The 21,977-nt window shown below is 38.8% G+C and overlaps 1 protein-coding gene across 2 annotated transcripts in view; it reads right to left on the bottom strand.

Moving 5' to 3' along the window:
• LOC134747627 (1-phosphatidylinositol 4,5-bisphosphate phosphodiesterase) overlaps positions 1-21,977 on the bottom strand; it is a 130,730-nt gene that overhangs the window by 42,938 nt on the left and 65,815 nt on the right. For both annotated transcript variants that reach the window (XM_063682231.1, XM_063682229.1), the window contains exons 2-3: positions 17,034-17,143; positions 1,844-1,957 (exon numbers count right to left, since the gene is read on the bottom strand). In XM_063682231.1, the coding sequence (XP_063538301.1) occupies positions 1,844-1,957; positions 17,034-17,090 (171 nt within the window). In that variant the 5' untranslated portion in view covers positions 17,091-17,143. The remainder of the gene's footprint in view (positions 1-1,843; positions 1,958-17,033; positions 17,144-21,977) is intronic.

The following is a 21,977-nucleotide window of genomic DNA, read 5'->3' as shown; positions in this document are numbered from 1 at the left end:
CAGCCTACGTTCGAATTGGACTGCATGTTCCCTAACATGCAGTCCATGCAGTTTTTAAAGATCGCGGCTTAAGCAAGGCTACATGTGCTACGCCGTAGACCCACAGAATAAGTAATAGTATTATCATCAGGCATCGTAAACTGCGAGCGAAACCATTTTTATTTTATCCACATTGTATGTATTACATATGTTGCATTAAAATTGTGTCAAGTTACTTCACCTGATACAGTACGACAATTAAGGAGTACATACCGTTGACTGTGTATAATAGGACTGGGAACGAGATCTTAAACTATACATAATAAGAAACATTAAATTTTTAAAACAATTAACAATTAACTAATATAGACATTATTTACAATTTTACGGCAATCCTTAGACAAATTAATAAATACTAATACTAATGGTTTACTACTACTATTTTCGTTTTGGCAATATCTTAGATCCATTGAAGTACTAGGGTTGTTACTTAGTCAAGTCAAGGCAAAGTACGTCATTTCAATGGATTTCGCTCACAGATTACGATGCTTGATTATCATACAGAACGGCCACGCACCGCCCTACTCCGATTCGAATTACCTCCCTGCGACAACAGATTGACGACTTTTTGCCGACCGCCCAGTACTGCTTTTAAGCAACTTACTCACACAATGACTCATGCCGCGTGTACAGACGTGCCGTTCACACATAGAAACGCAAGTAATTTTTTATGTATAGCGTGTCCGCCCTGTGGTAGACCGTAGCAGCGGTTTTTCGATATTAGCAGAAAATTCGGACATAGACATTAATCTTGAGGGGTTATTCGTTTTTACCATACATGTCTCCTTAATGCATTAACACAGTGCCAGCGAACTACGCGCTACGAGCGTAGAAGATAATACGGGAAAACAAAACACGTAGCGAAAAGCGCCTACGAACAGAGAACCCGCCTAGCGGGTCGATGGCAGTGAATGTGTTAAGGCGCTTACACTTTTTCCCCTTGTTTCGCTTTATGCCAAAACATGCCACAAGACCGCTATAAATGAGTTGAAAAAGGTCAACAAATGTCAACAATTACGAAACATTTCCAGTTTTCAGCTTATTCCAAATGTCAATAACCATTACATAAGAAGCATTTTAACTATAGTTTGTCAAAGGACTGTCTCATTTCAAACATAGACAGAGAGAATCATACTATCTCTGTCTTACACTAGTACTAGCATCCAAAAGAAAGGGATGAGTATAATTTTCCTGGTTGTTACTGACTGACAAATTGGTTTGACCAACTATAAATGTCAAGGTATGTGGATGAAATGTAGATAAACTTAGATTGACGTAGTGAGTGTTGTGTGCAACCCATCATTTGACAATAATGAAATGACAATGACAATAATGGAATGATGCCGTAAGCGAGGGTAGTTTCTCGCCCCCACGGGTAATAGGGCGCGGAGGGCTGCAGCCCGCAGTCTGCGGCGGTCCGTCACCGTCATCCTGATGACACTACTCGGTACGGAGTGAAACATGTCGAATGTTTTTTGTCTTAAAATACGTGTGACCCGTTTTTAATATAATCTGTTAATCACGGCACGGAAGTTTTGTTTTTAAAATAAAACTTAGATTCTTCGGACATATTATGCGGTCTCCAGTGCATGATATGGAGCGCACATATTTTAGGCTGAATGAATGACAAACGTGCTCGAGATGGGGCACGGGGCACGGACGAGATGGGCACACGCTATGAAGAGGTCGGCTGGGGCAGTCTGCACCGTGCAGTCCACATGGTGGCTTATGATCGCACAAAATGAAGACAAATTCCACGTCGCGATCCTCAGCAATGAGGGAACGAGAAAGAATATAAACGTACCTTTCCATCGCTCTTCCAGTAGATAAAGAAGCCATACTCGTCCACTTTAAACGTGCAGTTCTGCTCGAGCTCAGTGTTGTCCTTCTCTTCTGTCCATCGGTCGAATACTGCGCCCTGTAACAATACACACATAAGTTTGTTGTAGCAATTAGCCTGTTTTTACATTGTTTAGTGTTAAGTGCCAAGCCCAAGCCTCCTTGGGCTTACCGTGGGACTTAGTCAATCTGTGTAAGAATGTCCTATAATATTTATTTATTTATTTAAGTGCCAGTACATACATTTGCTACTAAACGCAAGTAGAAGACTAAACTACGACTTTAATTTGAAATTAAAAAATAAATCTAATGTTTTTATAACAAAGTAGTATTTCGTATTTATTAAAAACTATATAAATAAGATACTGTCATAATTTAATTTAATTTTGATAGAAACTGCCCTATTCTCATGCACCAGGGTTAAATAAAATTTTCCACCGATTAAAACACAAAATTTGCGATTTCGGCATTGGTCCCATAATAAAAGTTGTTCAGTATGACCTATACTATAAAGTCACTACGAATATTATGGCTGGTGGTTAAAATTTCACCCTGTATTGACGCTTTAAAGCTGTCACCCTTCTTTGGTGTCTATCCTTCGCAATCATTAAATCTTGATATATAAAAGCAATATGTACAGATATCCTCATTACTAGCTAGAAATTTCTATAAGCATTAGCGCGTGATTCAAATTCTGTGAACATAATAATATTGAATATTCCGACTGATTTGACAGTTATTGAAAACGCAAATTAATACTTACCTGCATTAATTGAAACAGACTCCATTGAATTCGAAATGGATTTAGTTTTGCTGTAATAATATTAGCTCGAAATAATTACTTCGGCAGCAATGTATTCAAATCAAATTTAACTTGCATGTATAATATTTACCTACATTTAATGCAAAAAGCCGTTAGGGGCTTTTTTACAAGTTTAAATGAGTAAGTGAGTCTTATTTGGTAGTAAGCATGAATCAATCACGAGAAAAGGGCGGAAAATACAATAAACCCTTTTCTACATTTTTTAGGGTTCCGTACCCAAAGGGTAAAAACGGGACCCTATTACTAAGACTCCGCTGTCTGTCTGTCACCAGGCTGTATCTCATGAACCGTGATAGCTAGACAGTTGAAATTTTCACAGATGATGTATTTCTGTTGCCGCTATAACAACAAACTAAAAACAGAATAAAATAAATATTTATGTGGGGCTCCCATACAACCAACGTGATTTTTTCCCGTTTTTGAGCGTAATGGTACGGAACCCTTCGTGCGCGAGTCCGACTCACACTTGGCCGGTTTTTATAGAAATATCCAATCGAATTAAAATGTTCCAGATTTAATTATTTGTTTGATTCTCCACGTTTCTCTGTTGCACAAATGGCTTAGCACTATTAAGGCCAGAGCACACCGGGTGCGTGTGCGTAAATTAGGTACAATCGGAGCCGTTCCCGGTGAAACACTTCAGAATTTTTTAAACTCGATCCTTACGAGCGAGCTAAACTCCGCCTCCCATAGAGATAACCAATTACAATGCATTTAGGATTCTTTATGTTAATAATTAAAAGGTTGAAACAGGTAATGAGGCAAACAATAGGTATTAGTAAGGACAGTTTATTAGTTGTTGTTTAGGCTAAGCTTCGCCTCCCCATAAAGATAACCAATTAGGATGCATTTTGGATTCCTTAACTTAGTTTGCAAATGCCGACCATCACACAGACAATGGACGGCAATAAACTTTACCTGAGCTAATCTTTTTTTTTCAACACCCACATTTTTAAGTGCCATGCTATTGGTCATGACTTCTATGATATCGCCTGACCGTATGCAAGAACTTTAAACGATTTTTGCCCTTAAGTTAAGGTGGTCTCGATTGCACGTGTGCGTGCGTTAAAAGTTAGAATGTAGTCTGCATCTTCCCAAACGATTTTTTCGCCAAAGACCCTAATCTGGTAAACAAAAGCCTTCGTTCCTTTTGTGCGTGCGCGTGCCCATTGTTGGTGAGCGCGTGACCATTGTGTATTCAGCGAGTGGCATGCGCTCACCAACAAAGGGCACGCGCACGCTTAAAAGGAACAAAGGCTGTTGCTTAACAGATTAAGGTCTTTGGCGAAAAAATCATTTGAGAAGATGCAGACTATATAAACATTACGCAAGAGGTGTGCCATCTCTCATAAAGATCTGTATATTATAACGCGCATGTCTATACGCATACGCACACGCATCAGGCGTACAGAGACCTTCAATACATGCACAAAACACGCCACAATTACCGATAACCAGATACATTGTGTTCTTTTTAGGGTTCCGTACCCAAAGGGTAAAAACGGGACCCTATTACTAAGACTCCGCTGTCCGTCTGTCTGTCACCAGGCTGTATCTCATGAACCGTGATAGCTAGACAGTTGAAATTTTCACAGATGATGTATTTCTGTTGCCGCTATAACAACAAACACTAAAAACAGAATAATGTAAATATTTAAATGGGGCTCCCATACATCAAAAGTTATTTTTTTTGCTGTTTTTTTTCCGTAATGGTACGGAACCCTTCGTGCGCGTCCGACTCGCACTTGGCCGTTTTTTTATTATTTGTGTTTACGTCTATATTTAACCACAAAACTATGTTTACGTCAATGCTGCCACTGACAGGAATTTAAATCGGATTTCATTCATGCGAGTCTATAAATAGGAAATGCTTATCGCGTGAATCAGAGCCAGAGATTATCTGAACTGTATCTCACTCAGCGTCATTCTTTGCAAGCGGCCATTGAAAGAAAATTATCGGCTGAAATAAATGATATTTTATTTTATAACTTTCATATACGCCCCGAATACGGGAACGAAAGGTCCGATCGCTGTGTCTCGCTCCAACCTATGGCCGCCGCTCGCCGCTGCCGCCGCCGCGCGATGTCGTGGCCGGGCCGTTAGAGAGCGGATTAGCACGACCAAATCTACATGGCTTCAGAATACTAACTCTAGGCTAGTATTGTGTATTACCTATAGGGTTGCCACCCATACTATAATATATAGTATCGTACTATATTTTAGTCACTTGTACTATATATTATACAAAAACAATATAGTACGAAAAATACTATATTTTAATCACTCAAGAATGGGGTATATAAATGTCACCGATATCGCATCGTATGCGACTTGGATTTTTAATTCGCCTCAAATCGGTGCCTTTTTTTTTAATTTCCCAGTAAATACTATATTTTTTCAATATTTTGACAAAAATACTATATGTGTATAGAAAAAAGGTGGCAACCCTAATTACCTACGTGTTGTTTAGGCGGAGCCGATGCTTTGTTTAAGGATAGACTACTTTATGCAAATGTACTCTGGCTCGGGCCAGGCTAACGAGCGATACTCAGGCCAAGCCAGGCCAACACAGGCATGTTTGTCACAGGCCACGGTGGCGCAATTAAGGCATGTCGGTATGCAGATCACTACACGGGCAGTTAATAAGTCTACCCATGGTATAGTTTTACGAAGGCGCATGGCACACTGCATCCGATTCGCACGTCACTCCGATGTTTGAGCGAGACAACGCTAAGCGCGTTTTGTAGCGACATCCTGCTCGCACGACGTGCGAATCTGATGCAGTGTGCCATGTTTTACGCTAAAGCACAGACCATTTCAGGTACTAGAAGGAGCACATAGGACAATCTAGGATCAGGTAAGACCGTCTCTTTCGTCGCTTTTTACTTTTGCGTTTCTACCCATAGTTAACTTGCTGAAGCGACCTTCAGAGCAAAAGGAGCAAAGCTCTTCCTTTTCGACCATATATATACAAACCATATACAAATAAGTATGACGGTCTTCCCAATCAAAAATGTTGTATGCCTGCTGTATACTCCACAATTACCTTATTTAAGACGCTCTCCAATTCATAAATACGCTAATCTCATTTAACTATTTTATTGACATACTGCCCGCGCGCCAATTCCGTGCATTCGGAGGTCGAGGAAGTGGGAGTGTGTCCGCCGCGCTCGTACAACATGACACCACTCTGTCATGACACCCAACATTCCTAACATTCCTAAGCCGTGCACGGAATTCGCGCGCGGACAGTAGCTGCACGTCACTTACGTTTCGCAATAAAAATATTTACGATGTTACAAATTCGCGCGCGGACAGTAGCTGCACGTCACTTACCTTTCGCAATAAAAATATTTACGATGTTACAAATTCGCGCGCGGACAGTAGCTGCACGTCACTTACGTTTCGCAATAAAAATATTTACGATGTTACAAATTGAGTATACATTTAGTCGATTCCCTTGTTTTTCAAAGAGCACATAAAACTGAAAAGTATAAAAACCATTCAGTTCCATGTAAGATAAAACTTCAGACACTGCCAGTCGTCCTGAAATGGTGCAATGAAGACTTTTACGGCGCCTTGGACTGTGAAATAGTCGTTACTCTGCCATTAAACTGTGTTAAACGAATGACAATGTGTTTAACTGGTTCTTAAAGGAAAATCATGTACTTATTGCAAAATGTGGCAATTTCTATACGGTGCATGAGAAGTATAAAGGATGACTCACGTTAGACCGGGCCGTGTCCGGGCCGGAGCTTCCGGCGCTTACTTTTCTATGACATGACAGGTGATCACGTGATGCTTTCCACAGAAAACGAAGCTCCGGCCAGGACACGGCCCGGTCTAATGTGAGTCACCTAAAGAAACAAAAGATTCCGGCGCTTAAAAAAATATGTAAGATGTGTCAAAATTTATAAGTACCATATCTCGTACTTTAGTATCTATCTATATAGTAATCTATACCTTAAAATGTGCCTAATACTTTGCTCCAAAATGCTGCCCTGCTGAAATGCGAATCTTTTACTCAAGAGCAATAGTAGTAGAAAATTAGAAATATTACTTAGAGTAGATTTTTTTATTAGCCTACTTTGGTGAGTTTGATGTCCCACTGCTGGGCAAAGGCCTCTCCTCGTTTTTTAGGGTTCCGTACCCAAAGGGTAAAAACGAGACCCTATTACTAAGACTCCGCTGTCAGTCTGTCTGTCTGTCACCAGGCTGTATCTCATGAACCGTGATAGTTAGACAGTTGAAATTTTCACAGATGATGTATTTCTGTTGCCGCTTTAACAACAAATACTAAAAAGTACGGAACCCTCGGTGCGCGAGTCCGACTCGCACTTGGCCGGTTTTATTTTAGAGTAGATTATAAAATATAAATATTATATTAGTAAATATTTCTTATTCTTATTATTTGCGTATTAGGTACATGGTACATATTTACAGAACACTCAGTCGGTAAACTACTTACTCTCCAAATTGCTTCCATTTAGATTATTGGCCCGCTATTTGCTAAATATTTATGTTTCAGTTTACTAGTGATGTATTATGATTTATGAGAACTGTTTCTAGGCGTGGATTTGACCAAGAGGCCAATTGAAACATATTGTTACATCAAAATGAATTCTAACTGATGTCATTCGCGAGTACATTTCGCTTTTATTTGATCGTAGTTCCGTACATGTTGTGACAATGTAATAAGTTTGAATTGGTCTACAAACATGAATTAAAAGTTATTTCAAGATTCGCATTAACAATTCTGACCTTTGTTTTTATTTTTATGCCTAGTTAAGCTTTTTTATAATTATCTTCTGCCCGCGACTTGTAAAATAAAAATAATATTTACTTGTGTAAGAATGATTCACGTGTCCTATTGTTATTGTTAGTAATACATATTTTAATCATTTTAATTTTTAAGTTTGTATTTTAATTTTAATAGATTTTTATGTTTCAAAGCTTTTATGAGCCATGTTGCTTGAATTAAATGATTACAAATACAAAACGAATTTTCCTTCCTCTGAACTCAAATTATCATTTTCTTTTTTGTTTCAGTTGCAACAATTTCAAAGCGAATCGCTTAAGGATAATTCACGTTAGACCGGGCCGTGACCGGGCCGGAGCTTCCGGCGCTTACTTTTCTATGACATGACAGGTGATCACGTGATGCTTTCCATAGAAAACGAAGCTCCGGAAGCTCCGGCCCGGTCACGGCCCGGTCTAACGTGAGTCATCCTTAACTAGTCACGTTTGTGAAACTATTTCTATTCCTAGAAACCAACTGTTACCTACTAAAAACTAGATATTTTTCGAAACAAATTGCGGTGACATAATGATCAAACGGAAAATCTCAAACACTTGTGCTTATTGCATCAATTGCACGTCAAATTTCCTTGTTAAATGAATGAATTTTTGTTAATAACTCACCGAGATTGTCCGACGTACGGTAATGTGTGTTACGGATACGGAAAATCCCAATCATCTCCAAACACTTGTATTGCACCGATTGCACGTCCCAATTTCCGTAAATCAATCATACGGATATAGACGGCCATTTGCAATCCACTTCATATCTCAATCGGTTTCAAAATAATCGTTAGTCGTGTTGTGCAATACGACTTGAAATTTAAACCATTTTCGTTTTAATGGCTTTTTGTTCAGGAACATTAGCAATTTTGCTAATTTTAACAATGTTGATTCACAGACGCGGTGCATGTTAACATGTAGACCTCAATGTTATTTAAAATGCATTTTCACGTCACCTATTCGAAAAAGGGCCTTTTCTTCCCCGCTAGGAGCGATCAAAATGACACTTTTCTTCCCTACTAGGAGGGATCAGTGGCACTTTTCTGTTTCAGGACGTTTTTTTTTTTTTCTTCTTTGCATACATTTTTTTTAGGTTAAATAATATTTTGGAACATAACAATTTCCTCATAGGTGATGTGAAAAACAGTATGTGCCACATGGTAGCAAAATTATTTCCACCTTGGGCGTTAACACTTGAATACCTCACTACGCTCAGGATTCTATTTTAGAATCCCTCGCTACGCTCAGGATTCAATTATACATAGAATCCTTCGCTTCGTTCAGGATTCAATGGACGCCCTCGCCGTAAATATGTCATTTTGCTCCCTCGTCACACAATCTACTATTGTATACGCAAACATAAGCATATTTATAGCCATTTTGCACGTCAGCATGCCGTTGTCAGAGACACGCATTTGTTATTGTCATTGTCACTGCATTGTCCAGTTGCCCACCCACTGGCTACTGATTTAAATAATATCTATTAGACTATTTAGATCTGTCTGAAAATGAATAACCTTGTTTTGCATTGTGTTTTAAACGCTGTAGACGTATTTTTTAAGGGGTCCCATTATTTGATAAAGTTTCAAGTCATAATGTCATATCATCATTAGTCATAAAACTGAAACCGTTAACTCTTCAGGATTTTCGTAAGGTTATCCTATAGATTAGGTTAGATTAAAAGTTACGCGTTTCTGAACAAAATAAGTTATAAATTTAAAAATGGAATTTATTCTAAGCTCAATAGCATGAATCGCAGACGTTTCTGCTTCTTAAAAATTAATTTAAAACAAATTATGACTAACGAAAATGGGACAAACAATACATTATGACTTAAAATTTTATTCTAAACATTATTCTTATGAAGAACATGCATGCCTGTAATTTGTTGAAGTAGCTTCAGATACCATAGTTAAAAAATACAGCAAATTTAAGTTTTTCATAGATAACTTGTTTATGCTCTATTTCGTTTGTTTTATAAACTGGAGCTATGTAAACTAATTACAGGCACAGATATACCAGCTCATGTCATACAGGGTGGGCCAGTGATAAATGCATTTAATTTTTTTTAATAAATAATCAATGCTGCGGTTGTCGGATTATTGGAGTACACTTTACTCTTCAAGTAACCCCACAAAAAGAAGTCTGCCGAAGTTAAGTCAGGGCTCCTGGGAGGCCAAGCAATGTCACCTCGCCTCGATATCAATTTTTGAGGAAACATTTCACGCAAAACTTCCAGGGTCACGTTACTTGTATGGCAGGTGGCCCCGTCTTGCTGAAACCATGTGTTGTTGTTGTAACCATACGATTCGTGAAGTTTCGGAGCCAGGAAATCTCTTAACACGAAAGTCTTTTTAAGTCTTTCAAAATTTACAAGCAAGACTGGAAGAGTGCCGCAACCGCTACGGACGACATCTTGATGATTTAATTTTTAAAACGTAAAATTTATTTCTTTATTCCAAATTCTAATTATGATTTTTATTTAAAAACATATTTTTTTTAATGCATTTATCACTGGCCCACCCTGTACCTATGTGCAAAGTTTCATTACAATCCAACACGCAGTTTTAAAATGAGAACGAAACTTCGATGGTATGGGAAGGCTAAATTCGATCGAGCTTGCTGCTCCCTTAATTAGGGGGCCCACTGACTATCAGTCCGCCGGACGATATCGGCCTGTCATTTGTTCGGAACTGTCAAATGTTTGTTCTAACTGACAGGCCGATATCGTCCGGCGGACTGATAGTCAGTGGGCCCTGGGAGGTTACCGTTTTTTATCCGATACGAATGATACGATTCGTTATTTACAACTGACATTGAGACAGATGATTATTGAGACAGACAGATGATCACCTGCGATGGCGATGCTATCTGGGTTACACCTAATCGCAATGCAGTCGGATGGAAATGCGCACCTCACTGCACACGATGTGCATAGCTGTCTGTTCAGCTTTACAAGCACTGCTAATACACTCAGTGCATAGATATTTATGAATCTTGATGTTTAACTATGATGTTTTTGAAGGGTAAAGTCCTTTATGCCAGGGACGTTGCGGATGCAGAATTTTGCACATCGGACGCGGATGTGGATTTTTCGAGTCTCACATGCGGCTGCGGATTTAGACATATTATAATAAGTATTTTAATAAGAGGTTACAAGGTTGCCATGCATTATTGAACTATTTAAGTACTAACGTATAGAACCGGCACAGATACAGATACAGATCTTTATTGGTAAAATAAGATACATTTTACTAGTCACAAATTCTTAAGAATAAAATAAAGATAAAATTATTATTCACAATAATAGGTTGATATAAATGTTTAGAGGAAATTACGATATGGAGTCAATGATAATTTCGCATAGACAGCATGAATTCCTCGATCGAGTAGTAAGCCTTTTCTACAAGTAACGATTTTAATTGTGTCACTTTTCGATTCTTTTATATCGGTCGGTACTGAGTTATAAAGCTTTGGTCCCATAATATTTAGTGACTTTCGTGACTTCGCGAGCCTGCATTTAGGAGCGAGTAGAATAGGCAACCTGCGGGCTGGGCCACTGCGGGTAGATCCACCACCACCAGAGAACCAGTATTTTGCGCCATGAGTGTCTGCCGTTTTGGCATCAAACCATAGACGAGGAGCGTGAATCTCGCGACCTAAACGCGTAAGCGCCATGAATTTTTCGGTGCTTACGACGTTTTGGTCGCGTGGTACAGGTTGTGATTGCGACAATTTCATTGTCTGGTATGTCATCTCTATAGTAATAATAACTCAATGCCATGCAAAACGTTCGCGTTCTCATGAATCATGATAGTTCGGAGTAAAACTGAAATAAACCGGTATTTTTTTAAACCGGTTTGAGAGCGTGGCTAATACACGTTACACGTGCAATAGAGATAGGGATAGGCGTGTCGATGTTCAAAGTTCTTAATGCTTCGTCCTAAGTTTTAGGAATATTAGAGCGTTTTCACATTGCCCGATCCGATACATCCGATCCGATATATCCAATACCTACATCCGCGTAATCAGTCCGCGGGGGAGCGCCCGGGCGCCGTCTTCAGCGGTCACGCACACTACAACAAGCATTATGCATACACATACGCACACAAACAAATATTACCGGTCCAACAGCTCACGGGGGGGCTCCGACATGCTGAAATTATAGGAAGCGCCCTTCCGATATCGGATGTTGGAAGGCGCTTATGAGAAAAACAGCTACAGGAGAGTGCCATTGGCATTAAGTCGGCATTTTTTGCGTTGTCTATCGATTTTTAGTAATAATGATTTAATTAATGCATAAATAAATCCAGAGAAACACATATTTCTTATGAAATACATTTTACGAATGGACAAAACACAAGTGCAGTATCAGCTATTTTAAGCTGCCTGTGCATTCGTATATAATAGGTAATAATAATAAATAAAACTATGAAAACGGATTATGTCGCGTATATTGATTTTTTATTGCATCCCGACGTTTCGAACCCTTTACAGCGTTCGTGGTCAACGGGTGACTAAAGAAAAGCTACAATGTGCAAAAATACCTCAATACAAAAATAATGAACCATGTACATGCAAAATCGTTTCATAGGGCTAGTTATACAATACAACTATTATCAAGTAAAGATATACACGATATAGTTCATAGTTTAGTAGTAGTTTCATAGTATTATTTCATGAGTAACTGATGATGATGATGATCCTTCCGGCCGATTTCGACCATGGCGACCACTTCGACTCCTAGTAACTACGAGCTAACTGTTACAGTTAGCACGGCGCTCGTGCGCCAGAATATGGCTGACGTAGCCGATCTTCGAGGCGAACCCCCGTGCACATTGAGAGCACGTGAGAACACCAGCCACATGAGTAACTATCGCGGTAATCGAAGACAAATATTGCATATTTCTTACATTTTACTTCCTTCCGACATCCGATATCGGATCGGAAATTGTGAAAACGCTCTTAGGTAGAACCTTTACGCACCATACGTTATGTATACGGGCCTCATCCATTAGTTATTCGTCGGTGCCGTAAAGTTTACGGTTGATATTAAATCAGCTCGAGGTTGCTCAACGTAAATATTCACGTCTGACAGATAAATTAGCCGTTGCCGCTGCTGGTGAATCCCCAGTACAGTCAGCATCAAAAGTAACGGATCAGACTACGCGCCAAAAGTATCTACACCATTATCTAATAGCTTAACAAAAAGATAAGTCCATCTAGGTAAAGACTGACTGACTAGTTTCCAAGATATGAGAAAAACTGAAAAATAGGACCTTCTTACCCCCCTCTCAGCTGGGAGCTCAAAGGCTACGGCCGGGGACTTGATAATTATGTTCACCTTCTAACTATATAGTCCAAACAAAGTTACGGAGTCAAAAGCTGTGTTCCAAGCATTTCCCTCTATACCTTCTTATTGCTTGGCCTATATAGGATAGAGCGGTACTGTCATAGTAAATTTTGTAGCCACAGTAAATTCACTGCCATCTATCGACACACGATTAAAACTAAAAATGAAGATGTATAAAAATACCATAAAATGTATGTATATATGGATAAATGATTTTTTTATTTGCATTAATTATTTTTATATGATTTTGATCCATGTCCTTTCACTGATATGCGTTGAAATTGTTGAATAACAAACGAAACCGTCAACGCCATCTATCCGAGAGTAGGCCAAAGGTAGTGGCGCCATCTGACCGAGAATCAAATTTTCTTTATTTTCGAGGAACGTTTTTTCTTTAGACTGTATCCATTTATTACGGAGTTATATCTATCTTTGTCTATATGTATTTGTTTTTTTTTTATTACTTCGAGAGCGATATAAATAATGCTAACCGACAGTTCACCACAAAAGCTCCTTTAAAAAACTCGTATCTCACTTGCACAGGATATTTCAGAAACAACCTTACTGCTATAGAGATAAAAAATTAAACTTGAATAAGATAGAAATAACAATACTGACTTGTGTTGTGTTGATTGGTTGCCAAACATATGACGATCGTAGAGGACATTGACACGTAAGATAAAGATCAGGGTTGCTTCCGATTTGATAAGTTTAGCTCTGAATATCGAGGTCGAGACTGAAGGTTACATTTGGTTTGAAACAGCAGCAGCCAGGGATCGGATACCGGTATTTTTTGTATCGGAACGAAAACGGTATTTTTTCGTTATTTTGTTAATTACTTCATTTGATTCAATTCATTTCTAATTGGTCAATCTAATAATACGAATTCGTTACATAAACACACAGCTGAGTCTTACTTTTGGAGTATATAATAATTTGATAAAATAATGGTTATGTCGAAGTTTTTGCAAAAAACCGGTTCCGATCAATGGCAGCAGCATTACTGCTGCGTTGCTGCTGCTGGTACTATACTATATAAACTACTACTACTACTTTATAAGGGTATTGCATAAGGCTTAACTCACCATACCCTTTGCCAGACGAAACACTTTGTTTTGCTTTTAAAAACCCTTATATAAAGCTACCACATTTGAGTAATCGGTAGCCCGAATACCCTTACAAAACCCTTATCATCCGCTCACCAACACCTTGCATATTGCTTATAAGGGTTAGCCTTATAAAGGGCTTATTCCCTTTTAGCATATAAGCGTGCTAATTTAAGTCGTCTACCTTGTTCATAAAGCACACATTACTTCGAATCCGAGCGATCGTCGGCGGCGACGGCGGCGTTCTTTGACTAGGCACGTATTTTCTTTCCTTTTCATACACTACCGTAGATATATACTAATCCTGTCTCTTTCACGCAAAAGGAAACCTTTATAAAAAGCGCTTAAAGATAAGGGTAATCCATATTAAGAGCAAGCCTTATTTTTGGTTAGCTTTTCGGTAAGGGTTAGTCAAAGGTAAGGGTATGAATGGGCTTGCAGTTCAAAAGGGAAAGTCTTTCAATGTGTTAGCCGTGTTTAAGTGTCGCCCATTGAAAGGGTTTTATCGCGGAAAGGGTTGTCCGGTCCCTGATGCTGCCGCGAGTAAATCGAATGATTTAATGGGGTTGGCAACTGTCAAAGGTTTACAGAAATGGCGCCATTATAGCTTGCCCCTTTTTCTATGAGATTTGGCTTAAAGGGCTGGGGCATCCAGGGCATTAAAAAAACAAAAATTTGACACGATTATAGGGATTGACGGGGCAAGCTATGCTGGCGCCATCTGCTAATTATTTCGACCGGCCAACCCCATTCGTCACTGTTGATTGTGTTGTGTGTCGTAATGAAAATTTACAAAAACATCGTTCGTTTTCTAAAATTTTTAGAATGTCAACTGCAGCTGCATTACGGTTGCGGCGTAGTTGTTGCCGCCGCTGTATCTGTCAATTTCCTTTATAAAATAAGTGACGTTCGCCGCCGCATTATCATTTCGTTTAACAGGAAAATTTACAGATACAGCGGCGGCAACAACGCCGGCGCCGCTGTCTGATTACGTCGGAATGAATCACTTTTAGCGCACGCGCTGATCCAGTTAAGATGTTTGTTTATTTATATCGATGTAGATTACGAACGTAATGTTAAGATCTTGTACATAAGCACTAGCTGTAACTTCCTAATTTTAGTGATTTAATTATGCTATGCTCACAGCTAACTTAAAACTTAATTTTGTCCTTGAATATCTTATCAAAAAGTCTACCTTGGCAATAAATACCAATTTTGATTACATTTCATTCACAAGAAATGGAATTGTGCCAACCTTGATCCATTTCACAAGGTCGATAGGCGAAAATTAAAAAGCTAAGCAATCGGAATTACATTAAAAACGTTCTAGGGTCATCAGCTGTGCCTTTGACAGCACTTTAAGTGGAGGAAAATTGACCAAAGGTTTTTAATTAATAGGAAAATTAAAAATAAACTTGACTAAGTAATAAAATCAAGGTTAAGATGAAAGGATTTCTTAGTGAAAGATTAATTTTATACCTATTAAGTTTATTACATTTTTAGTCGAGAGAAAATTACTATTGAAGCTTTGTGGGTCGAATTATTGTTTGTTGTCAACTTTGTGTTTCGGTAATAGAAGAGAATAGAATAATATTTATTCAGGCAACACATCATTATTACATTACAAAGATACATTAACAACAACAAGAAAAGATAAATTAAAACAGAAGTGAAAAGCGAAAAATACAAAACTAACAGATAAGGATGTGAGGCTGAAATGGTCTCCACTCAGCAATGCAGTTGGCACGACTAAGCGTTGTAACGGCGCTGGTTTTCTGTGGAGCCAGGAGGAGGTGGAGGTGTGCGGAACGGCATACTGCGCGACTTCATATTCATATTTATTTATTGTGTGTCAGGTAGTTAATGATAAATAAACATTTGTCAATAGTAAATATGAAATATAAATACTTGTATATACAGCAAAGGTACACAGATTATACATATGACTGTTGCTGTAGTGGTCAATAGTTTTTACATTTTTGGTGTGGATTAATAGTTTTAGTAATTTGGCTAAAATTATATTTAATTTGTATAGCTGTAGTATTATATTTTTTATATTTGATTTGTATAGCTGTTATATTATATTAAGTTGTATTTGTTGCGCTCTCTCGGAAAGGTTTTCACGGAAGACCAGCGTCGGGGACCTCAAAGGTTCCTTGACATAAAGCTGAGTGGAGACCATTTCAGGAACGCTTTATAACCAGCAATCTATGTTAGCGTCATTAGTTAAGTTTAAATTAAGCGTTTCTGAATAAAGCATCTTCTATTCTATTCTATTTTATATAAATTCATTATATTGCGGTAACTAGAAATCGACTTGGAGGTTAATAATGTTTAGGAACTGGAGCTATGTAGAATGATGCCCTTAGGCAGCAATACCTTGTTGAGCTATTAGGTGTGTTTTCAGTTTAGACTTGAACCTACTAACAGTCATGCTCTCCCAAATAGGAGGTGGAAGGTTGTTCCAGCATTTCGTGGCAGCATAACGAAAACTGCCACGAAATGCAGCGGTAAATTGTGCCTTGGGTAAGTTTGAAGAGCTACGCATTTTGAACTAAATAAATACGAAATCTCGATCAGTCCTAACAAAAACTTATGAAGTTTTAAGTTGCGTTACGAAAATATCATACATTTTCGTAACTCAGGTAAAAAATTTTTTAGACCATGCTTATGACATAAAATTGTGTAAAAAATATATGTATTTAAACATATTATGTATATTGGCCAAGCCAGCGGAGACGAAATCGCGGCGGATGGCGGATGTCCGTGAGCTCGGCGTCGGCGAAAGCTGGCGTTATATCGCTCTGGACCGGGCAAAGTGGCGTGCTCTTGTGTTAGAGGCCAAGACTCATTTTGTACTCTACTCAACTAAGTAAGTATATGTACATTTATTGGACAGATTAGGGAACTCTTATCAATCCACCAAATTTTATTGAAATCTGACGAAAGAACAATATTAATAAATATAAATTGTTATTTGTATTACCATAAACATCAATGTATTCAAATTCATCTGAATATTGAATAACAATCGTCATTTAAATTTATAAATAAATACAAAAAAACTAGTTACCTGCAGTAGCGGCTCGGGCACCGGGATCTGCCAGTTGAATTCGAACTTTTTCGTCATCGCGTAGAGTTCAAATCAGACTGGCCGAATCAACGAGACATCTTCGAAGAAATCTGCGAAAGAAATAGATCTTATAAATTATAGATTTAAAAATAGCCGGAAAAGAAATCGTGAGTACTTTGAAAAAATCTCGTATCTCACACTGACACTCAAAAGTTGAAGGCAGTATGCATCCCATACATATATAGGTAGTATAGGTACCACATTTTTCTTTTGATAGACAAAGAAGATAGTTTTTTTTTTCAAAGTAGTGCCGTAATGTATTAAATTGACCTCGGTTCTCCGAAATATATCACGCGATGCGAGTGACTTAGTTGAACTGTAATAGTTGTTTTACAAGGGGGCAAAGTTGTTTAACTCTCGCAACGCTCAAGATTCCACTTTTCGAACCTCTCGCTACGCGGTTCTATTTTGAAATCTTTCGCTTGCTCGGGTATCAATATTAGCACAAGAGGTTAAATAAAATTTGCCACCGAGTGAAACACAATTTTTTCACCACACCAACGCGAGGAAAATACTGACTGTAAAATATCAAACAAAATCAATTCAAAATGAATGTTATTAAATATTTATCATTCAAAATCATAATTTAAAAGTCAATTGTACCAGCCAAAATAAGGAAACAACATTTACATTTGATTATTTGCCCCACATGTGGATAAATGCAACTTTCTCATCAGTTTTTGAATAATCAAGAGAGCCTTTACCAGCTGGTGGTGAAAAATAATTTAATGACTTAATTATGCTTCCACCAATTTTGCTCGTAACACAGGGCTCACGCTGTATAATCAAAACATTTCAGTTAAGTAAGATTGGTATTTAGGCTAAGTGGAAATTTATCCCCCAATTAAATTTTAAACGGGCCTTAGACATAACTAAAATCATTAACGAAAATGGGGGGGCCGTTTTATGGAAGAATTTTCAAATTGTTGCGGATTTAAGGTCTTTACGAGAACACTTATGAAATTAGGATTGTGGGAATTTTATCACCTGGTACTTAGGTGCGTCCCAATTTTGGGCTCAATAGCTTCAGTTTTAATAGGTTATAGGGTTGTATAAGCTTTATGTGTTTTTCGAATATGGGGGAGTAAAATTAATAATAATGTACTCAAAATTTTGGGTTTTAAGAGTCAAACGAACCTTCCGCCAAAACGCAGCTCAGATACAATCTAAGTTATGCTCTCATTTTAAAACGACATGGTTTAATTGATATGAAACTTACAGAGAATACTTGTGTGATAATGTCCTATAATATTTATTTATCATCTATGAAGGAAAAGGCCGCAACAGTATTGTCGCAGCATAATGCGGCTGCAGTTGCCATCCGAACACCTTTAGTATGGGAGCGCCGATATGTGGTGACACTCGTGACCACATATTGTCTCGTATGCTTCATCTAATACGAGTGATCTTTACTCGAAGTTCAAGTAGACTGGTAGTTTATTCAAGTGGAGTGCTACTTGAGCTGGGCGCTCCACGTTTTGGAACGAGGCTATTCGCTTGGGTTGGGACCCTCTTTAGTACAGAATACAGAACTTTATTGGTTAGTTAGGTTAGCTAGCCAAAAGTTTTGACTTATTCAGTCTGGATGACATTATGGCAATCAAATCGAGCCCGAGGACATGTTACCGGGTGGGCCCTGTAGGTATAAGACGAGCAAATAATTAAAACATAAATATTGTCTTCAGGCCCGTATCTAGGGAGGGGGGGGGGCATTATGGGGCAATGCCCTACCTTAAAATCCCATTGCCCTACTTTAATAAATGCCATCGACTTTGACAATAGGTATAAGTAGTTAGTTTGTGCCGGTTCTAGCCCCTCCTCCTCCTCCCGTTCTAGACCAAAACTTTTCCGCTAGGGGGCGCCACTAGTTAGTTTGGCAAAGATCCGTCAGATGGCGCCACTAGTTAGTTTGGCAAAGATCCGCTAGATGGCGCCACTTGCTAGTTCCATAAAACTCCGCCAGAGGCGCCACTAGTTAGTTCTAAAAATATCCGCTATGAAATGTATAGATGGCGCCACTTGTTAGTTCCGCAATGATCCCCGCTAGATGGCGCCACTGTGTATGTGTAAGAGCGCCTGTTGTTATTTTCATAGCAAATCCGTTAGATGGCGCCACTTGTGAGTTCCATAGAAATCCGCCAGAGGCGCCACTAGTTAGTTTGGCAAAGATCCGTGAGATGGCGCCACTTGTTAGTTCCGCAATGATCACCGCTAGATGGCGCCACTTTGTATGCGAGTTATCGATTCGCTTAATGGTTCTCGATGAAATGTATAGATGTCGCTAGAGTCAGTGGACGTGGAAGTTTTAGTTCCAAAAACATCCGCTACAAAAAGGTATAGATGAGCTGCCGTCCGAGTAGTTCTAAAAAAGTCCGCAGCTAGTTAGGCAAAGATCCGTTAGAGGAAGCTACGTTTCAAAAGTGCGCTAAGAAATGTATAGATGTCGCTAGAGTCAATGGACGTGGAAGTTTTAGTTCCAAAAACATTCGCTACAAAAAGGTATAGATGAGCTGCCGTCCGAGTAGTTCTAAAAAAGTCCGCAGCTAGTTAGGCAAAGATCCGTTAGAGGAAGCTACGTTTCAAAAGTGCGCTAAGAAATGTATAGATGGCGCTAGCAGCACTGAGTACACTTTGTAAGCTAAGTTTATAAAGAAAAAAAAAAAAAGAAAAAAGTGACGGGGTGGCGCATCCATGCACAGTGGCTAAGGTCGGATTCGAACCGGCGCTATTCTTTAGCTAACCGGGCTAACGTCTCTCATTCATGATGATGAACCCTTAGGCCACCTCGTCACTGTATAACAGGTTCAAATTTCGAGACTATATGTGAGCAGCAGCAGCAGAATCATAGTAGGACTAGGCGTTGTGTGAAATTCGCAGCGAGTCCTACTGGAATGTCGGAATGTGGCATCACAGCAGTGACACGTGCAAATGAGGTATGCACCCAGACACCCCGCCCCCTACGCCCACTCAGCCGCGTACGCATTCCATGATTACGTCATGCGTCTAGACACCCGGCGCATGACGCAAGTTATTCTCTCGACCAGTTGTTGTCGGCCAGCCAACCTCACGCCACGTCACGCCGTACGGTGTCGTTTGAGCTCGCGATTCGTAAACTATATTTTTATAAAACAGTCATCTTACTACCATATTCTACTACTACTACTACTACTACAGTGTCACAACGAATATCGCGTTATAGTCAATAACGATGGATCTGCAAGCTTCATCACATACCAAATGTAAGTTTTTATTTCAATTATATACAAGTTTTACTAACATGTTGAGTATTTCAACTCTGTTCTATGTAATTTGAAAATCTATCACTTTTACACTTGCTTACTTTTAATATCAATAATTACAATATTTTGTATTATATCTTCCCCAGCTGCAGCTGACACGACTGACGGTACCAACACCACCACCACCACCACCACTTGGTGCTGCCAGTGCTGGTTGTCCACCATTAAAGCAGGCGGCGGCGGCGTCGGCGGCAGTGGCTGTAGCAGTTCCACTTCTCAATCGCCACCAGCAGCAGCAGCAGCAGCAGCAGCACAACCGATGACAACAACAACAACAAAAGCACAAGACGATGGGGCCATGTACTGCTGCGATACCGAGAGCGATACCAGCAGCAGCAGCAGCAGCAGTGATGAAATGAAAATCAAGTGGCTAAAAGCGTTCGAGGACAATACTCTGATTAAAAGATGGCGCCTGCCCATGGCATTACACACATTTAGAGGGGAAGTAGCGAAATTGTTGAAACGTATATATTTCGAAGGTCACCATGCAGACGATTGTCATGTTTACTGGTTAATTGTAATGTGGTATGATTTAAACGATACAGTGGAAGAGATTGTGGAAGACGCTCAAATCAACTATCAAGACTGGATTGTGTTATTAGGCGGTGTTAAAGCGGAACTTTTTTCACGTGCAGTGTTCAATATGAAATCTTTTAATTGTTTGATCAATGTTATATTTTGTGTGGTAGGTCTGAACATAATAGCTTCCGGTGATTATGAATGTGTGTAAGAGTCCTCGTACAGATATAGATGTTTTTTTTTCCCATTCTAATTGTTTAATTTTAAATTGCTAGCTCGCTGCGAATGTATAAATAGGTACTACACAATTATAAAATAAATATATATATATATATATATATAGAGATGTTTTTATTGAATGAAACCTCATTGACTTAGAGTAGATAAATATTTATTGAGAAAAAAAAGAAAACTTAGACAATGTTATCTTTATCTATCCAACTCTTTTCATTTAAGCCGAGCCATTTTACATACACTTTATTTCCACGACGTTTCAAAACTTTTTCCACTAGATAAATGTCATTGTGTTTAGTTTTCTGCAACTCTTGTTCGTAGAAACATCCAGAGATGGGTTGGTGATTAGCGTCTTGAAGTAAATATGTCACTGGATTCGTAGTTTGCACTTTAGTTATTGTAAATATCTCCGTAGTCCAATTGCCTATGTAGCCTTTGGCGAAAGTGGATTTATATTTACTAATTCTCACATGTTGACCCACCTTGAACTTGGCACGAGGTTTGATTTTAATGTGATTGTAGACTTTATGTAACAACTGTTTAGAGTTGTTTTTATTCACACTCGCCGGCGCCATACCGATAGTGCGGTGCAGTTTGTTGTTGTAACAATATCCCACTTGGCTTATCAGTTGTAGCCATTTGTATGAACCATTCAAGCTAAATTGTTTCCAAATCCAATGTTTTAAGGTTCTAATTAGTCTTTCCACTATGGAAGCTTTCATCGCACTATAGGTAGAGTAGTGATTGATGTGATGACGATTCATGAGCAATTGAAATTTGACATTGAAAAACTCTTTCCCATCATCTGATTGAATATTCTTGGGCTTTCTGC

The sequence above is a fragment of the Cydia strobilella genome, chromosome 15, assembly GCF_947568885.1.
Source record: "Cydia strobilella chromosome 15, ilCydStro3.1, whole genome shotgun sequence".
Classification (NCBI taxonomy): Eukaryota; Metazoa; Arthropoda; class Insecta; order Lepidoptera; family Tortricidae; genus Cydia; species Cydia strobilella.
The sequence above is the reverse complement of the archived record's forward strand: the minus strand, read 5'-3'. Positions and strand labels throughout refer to the sequence as shown.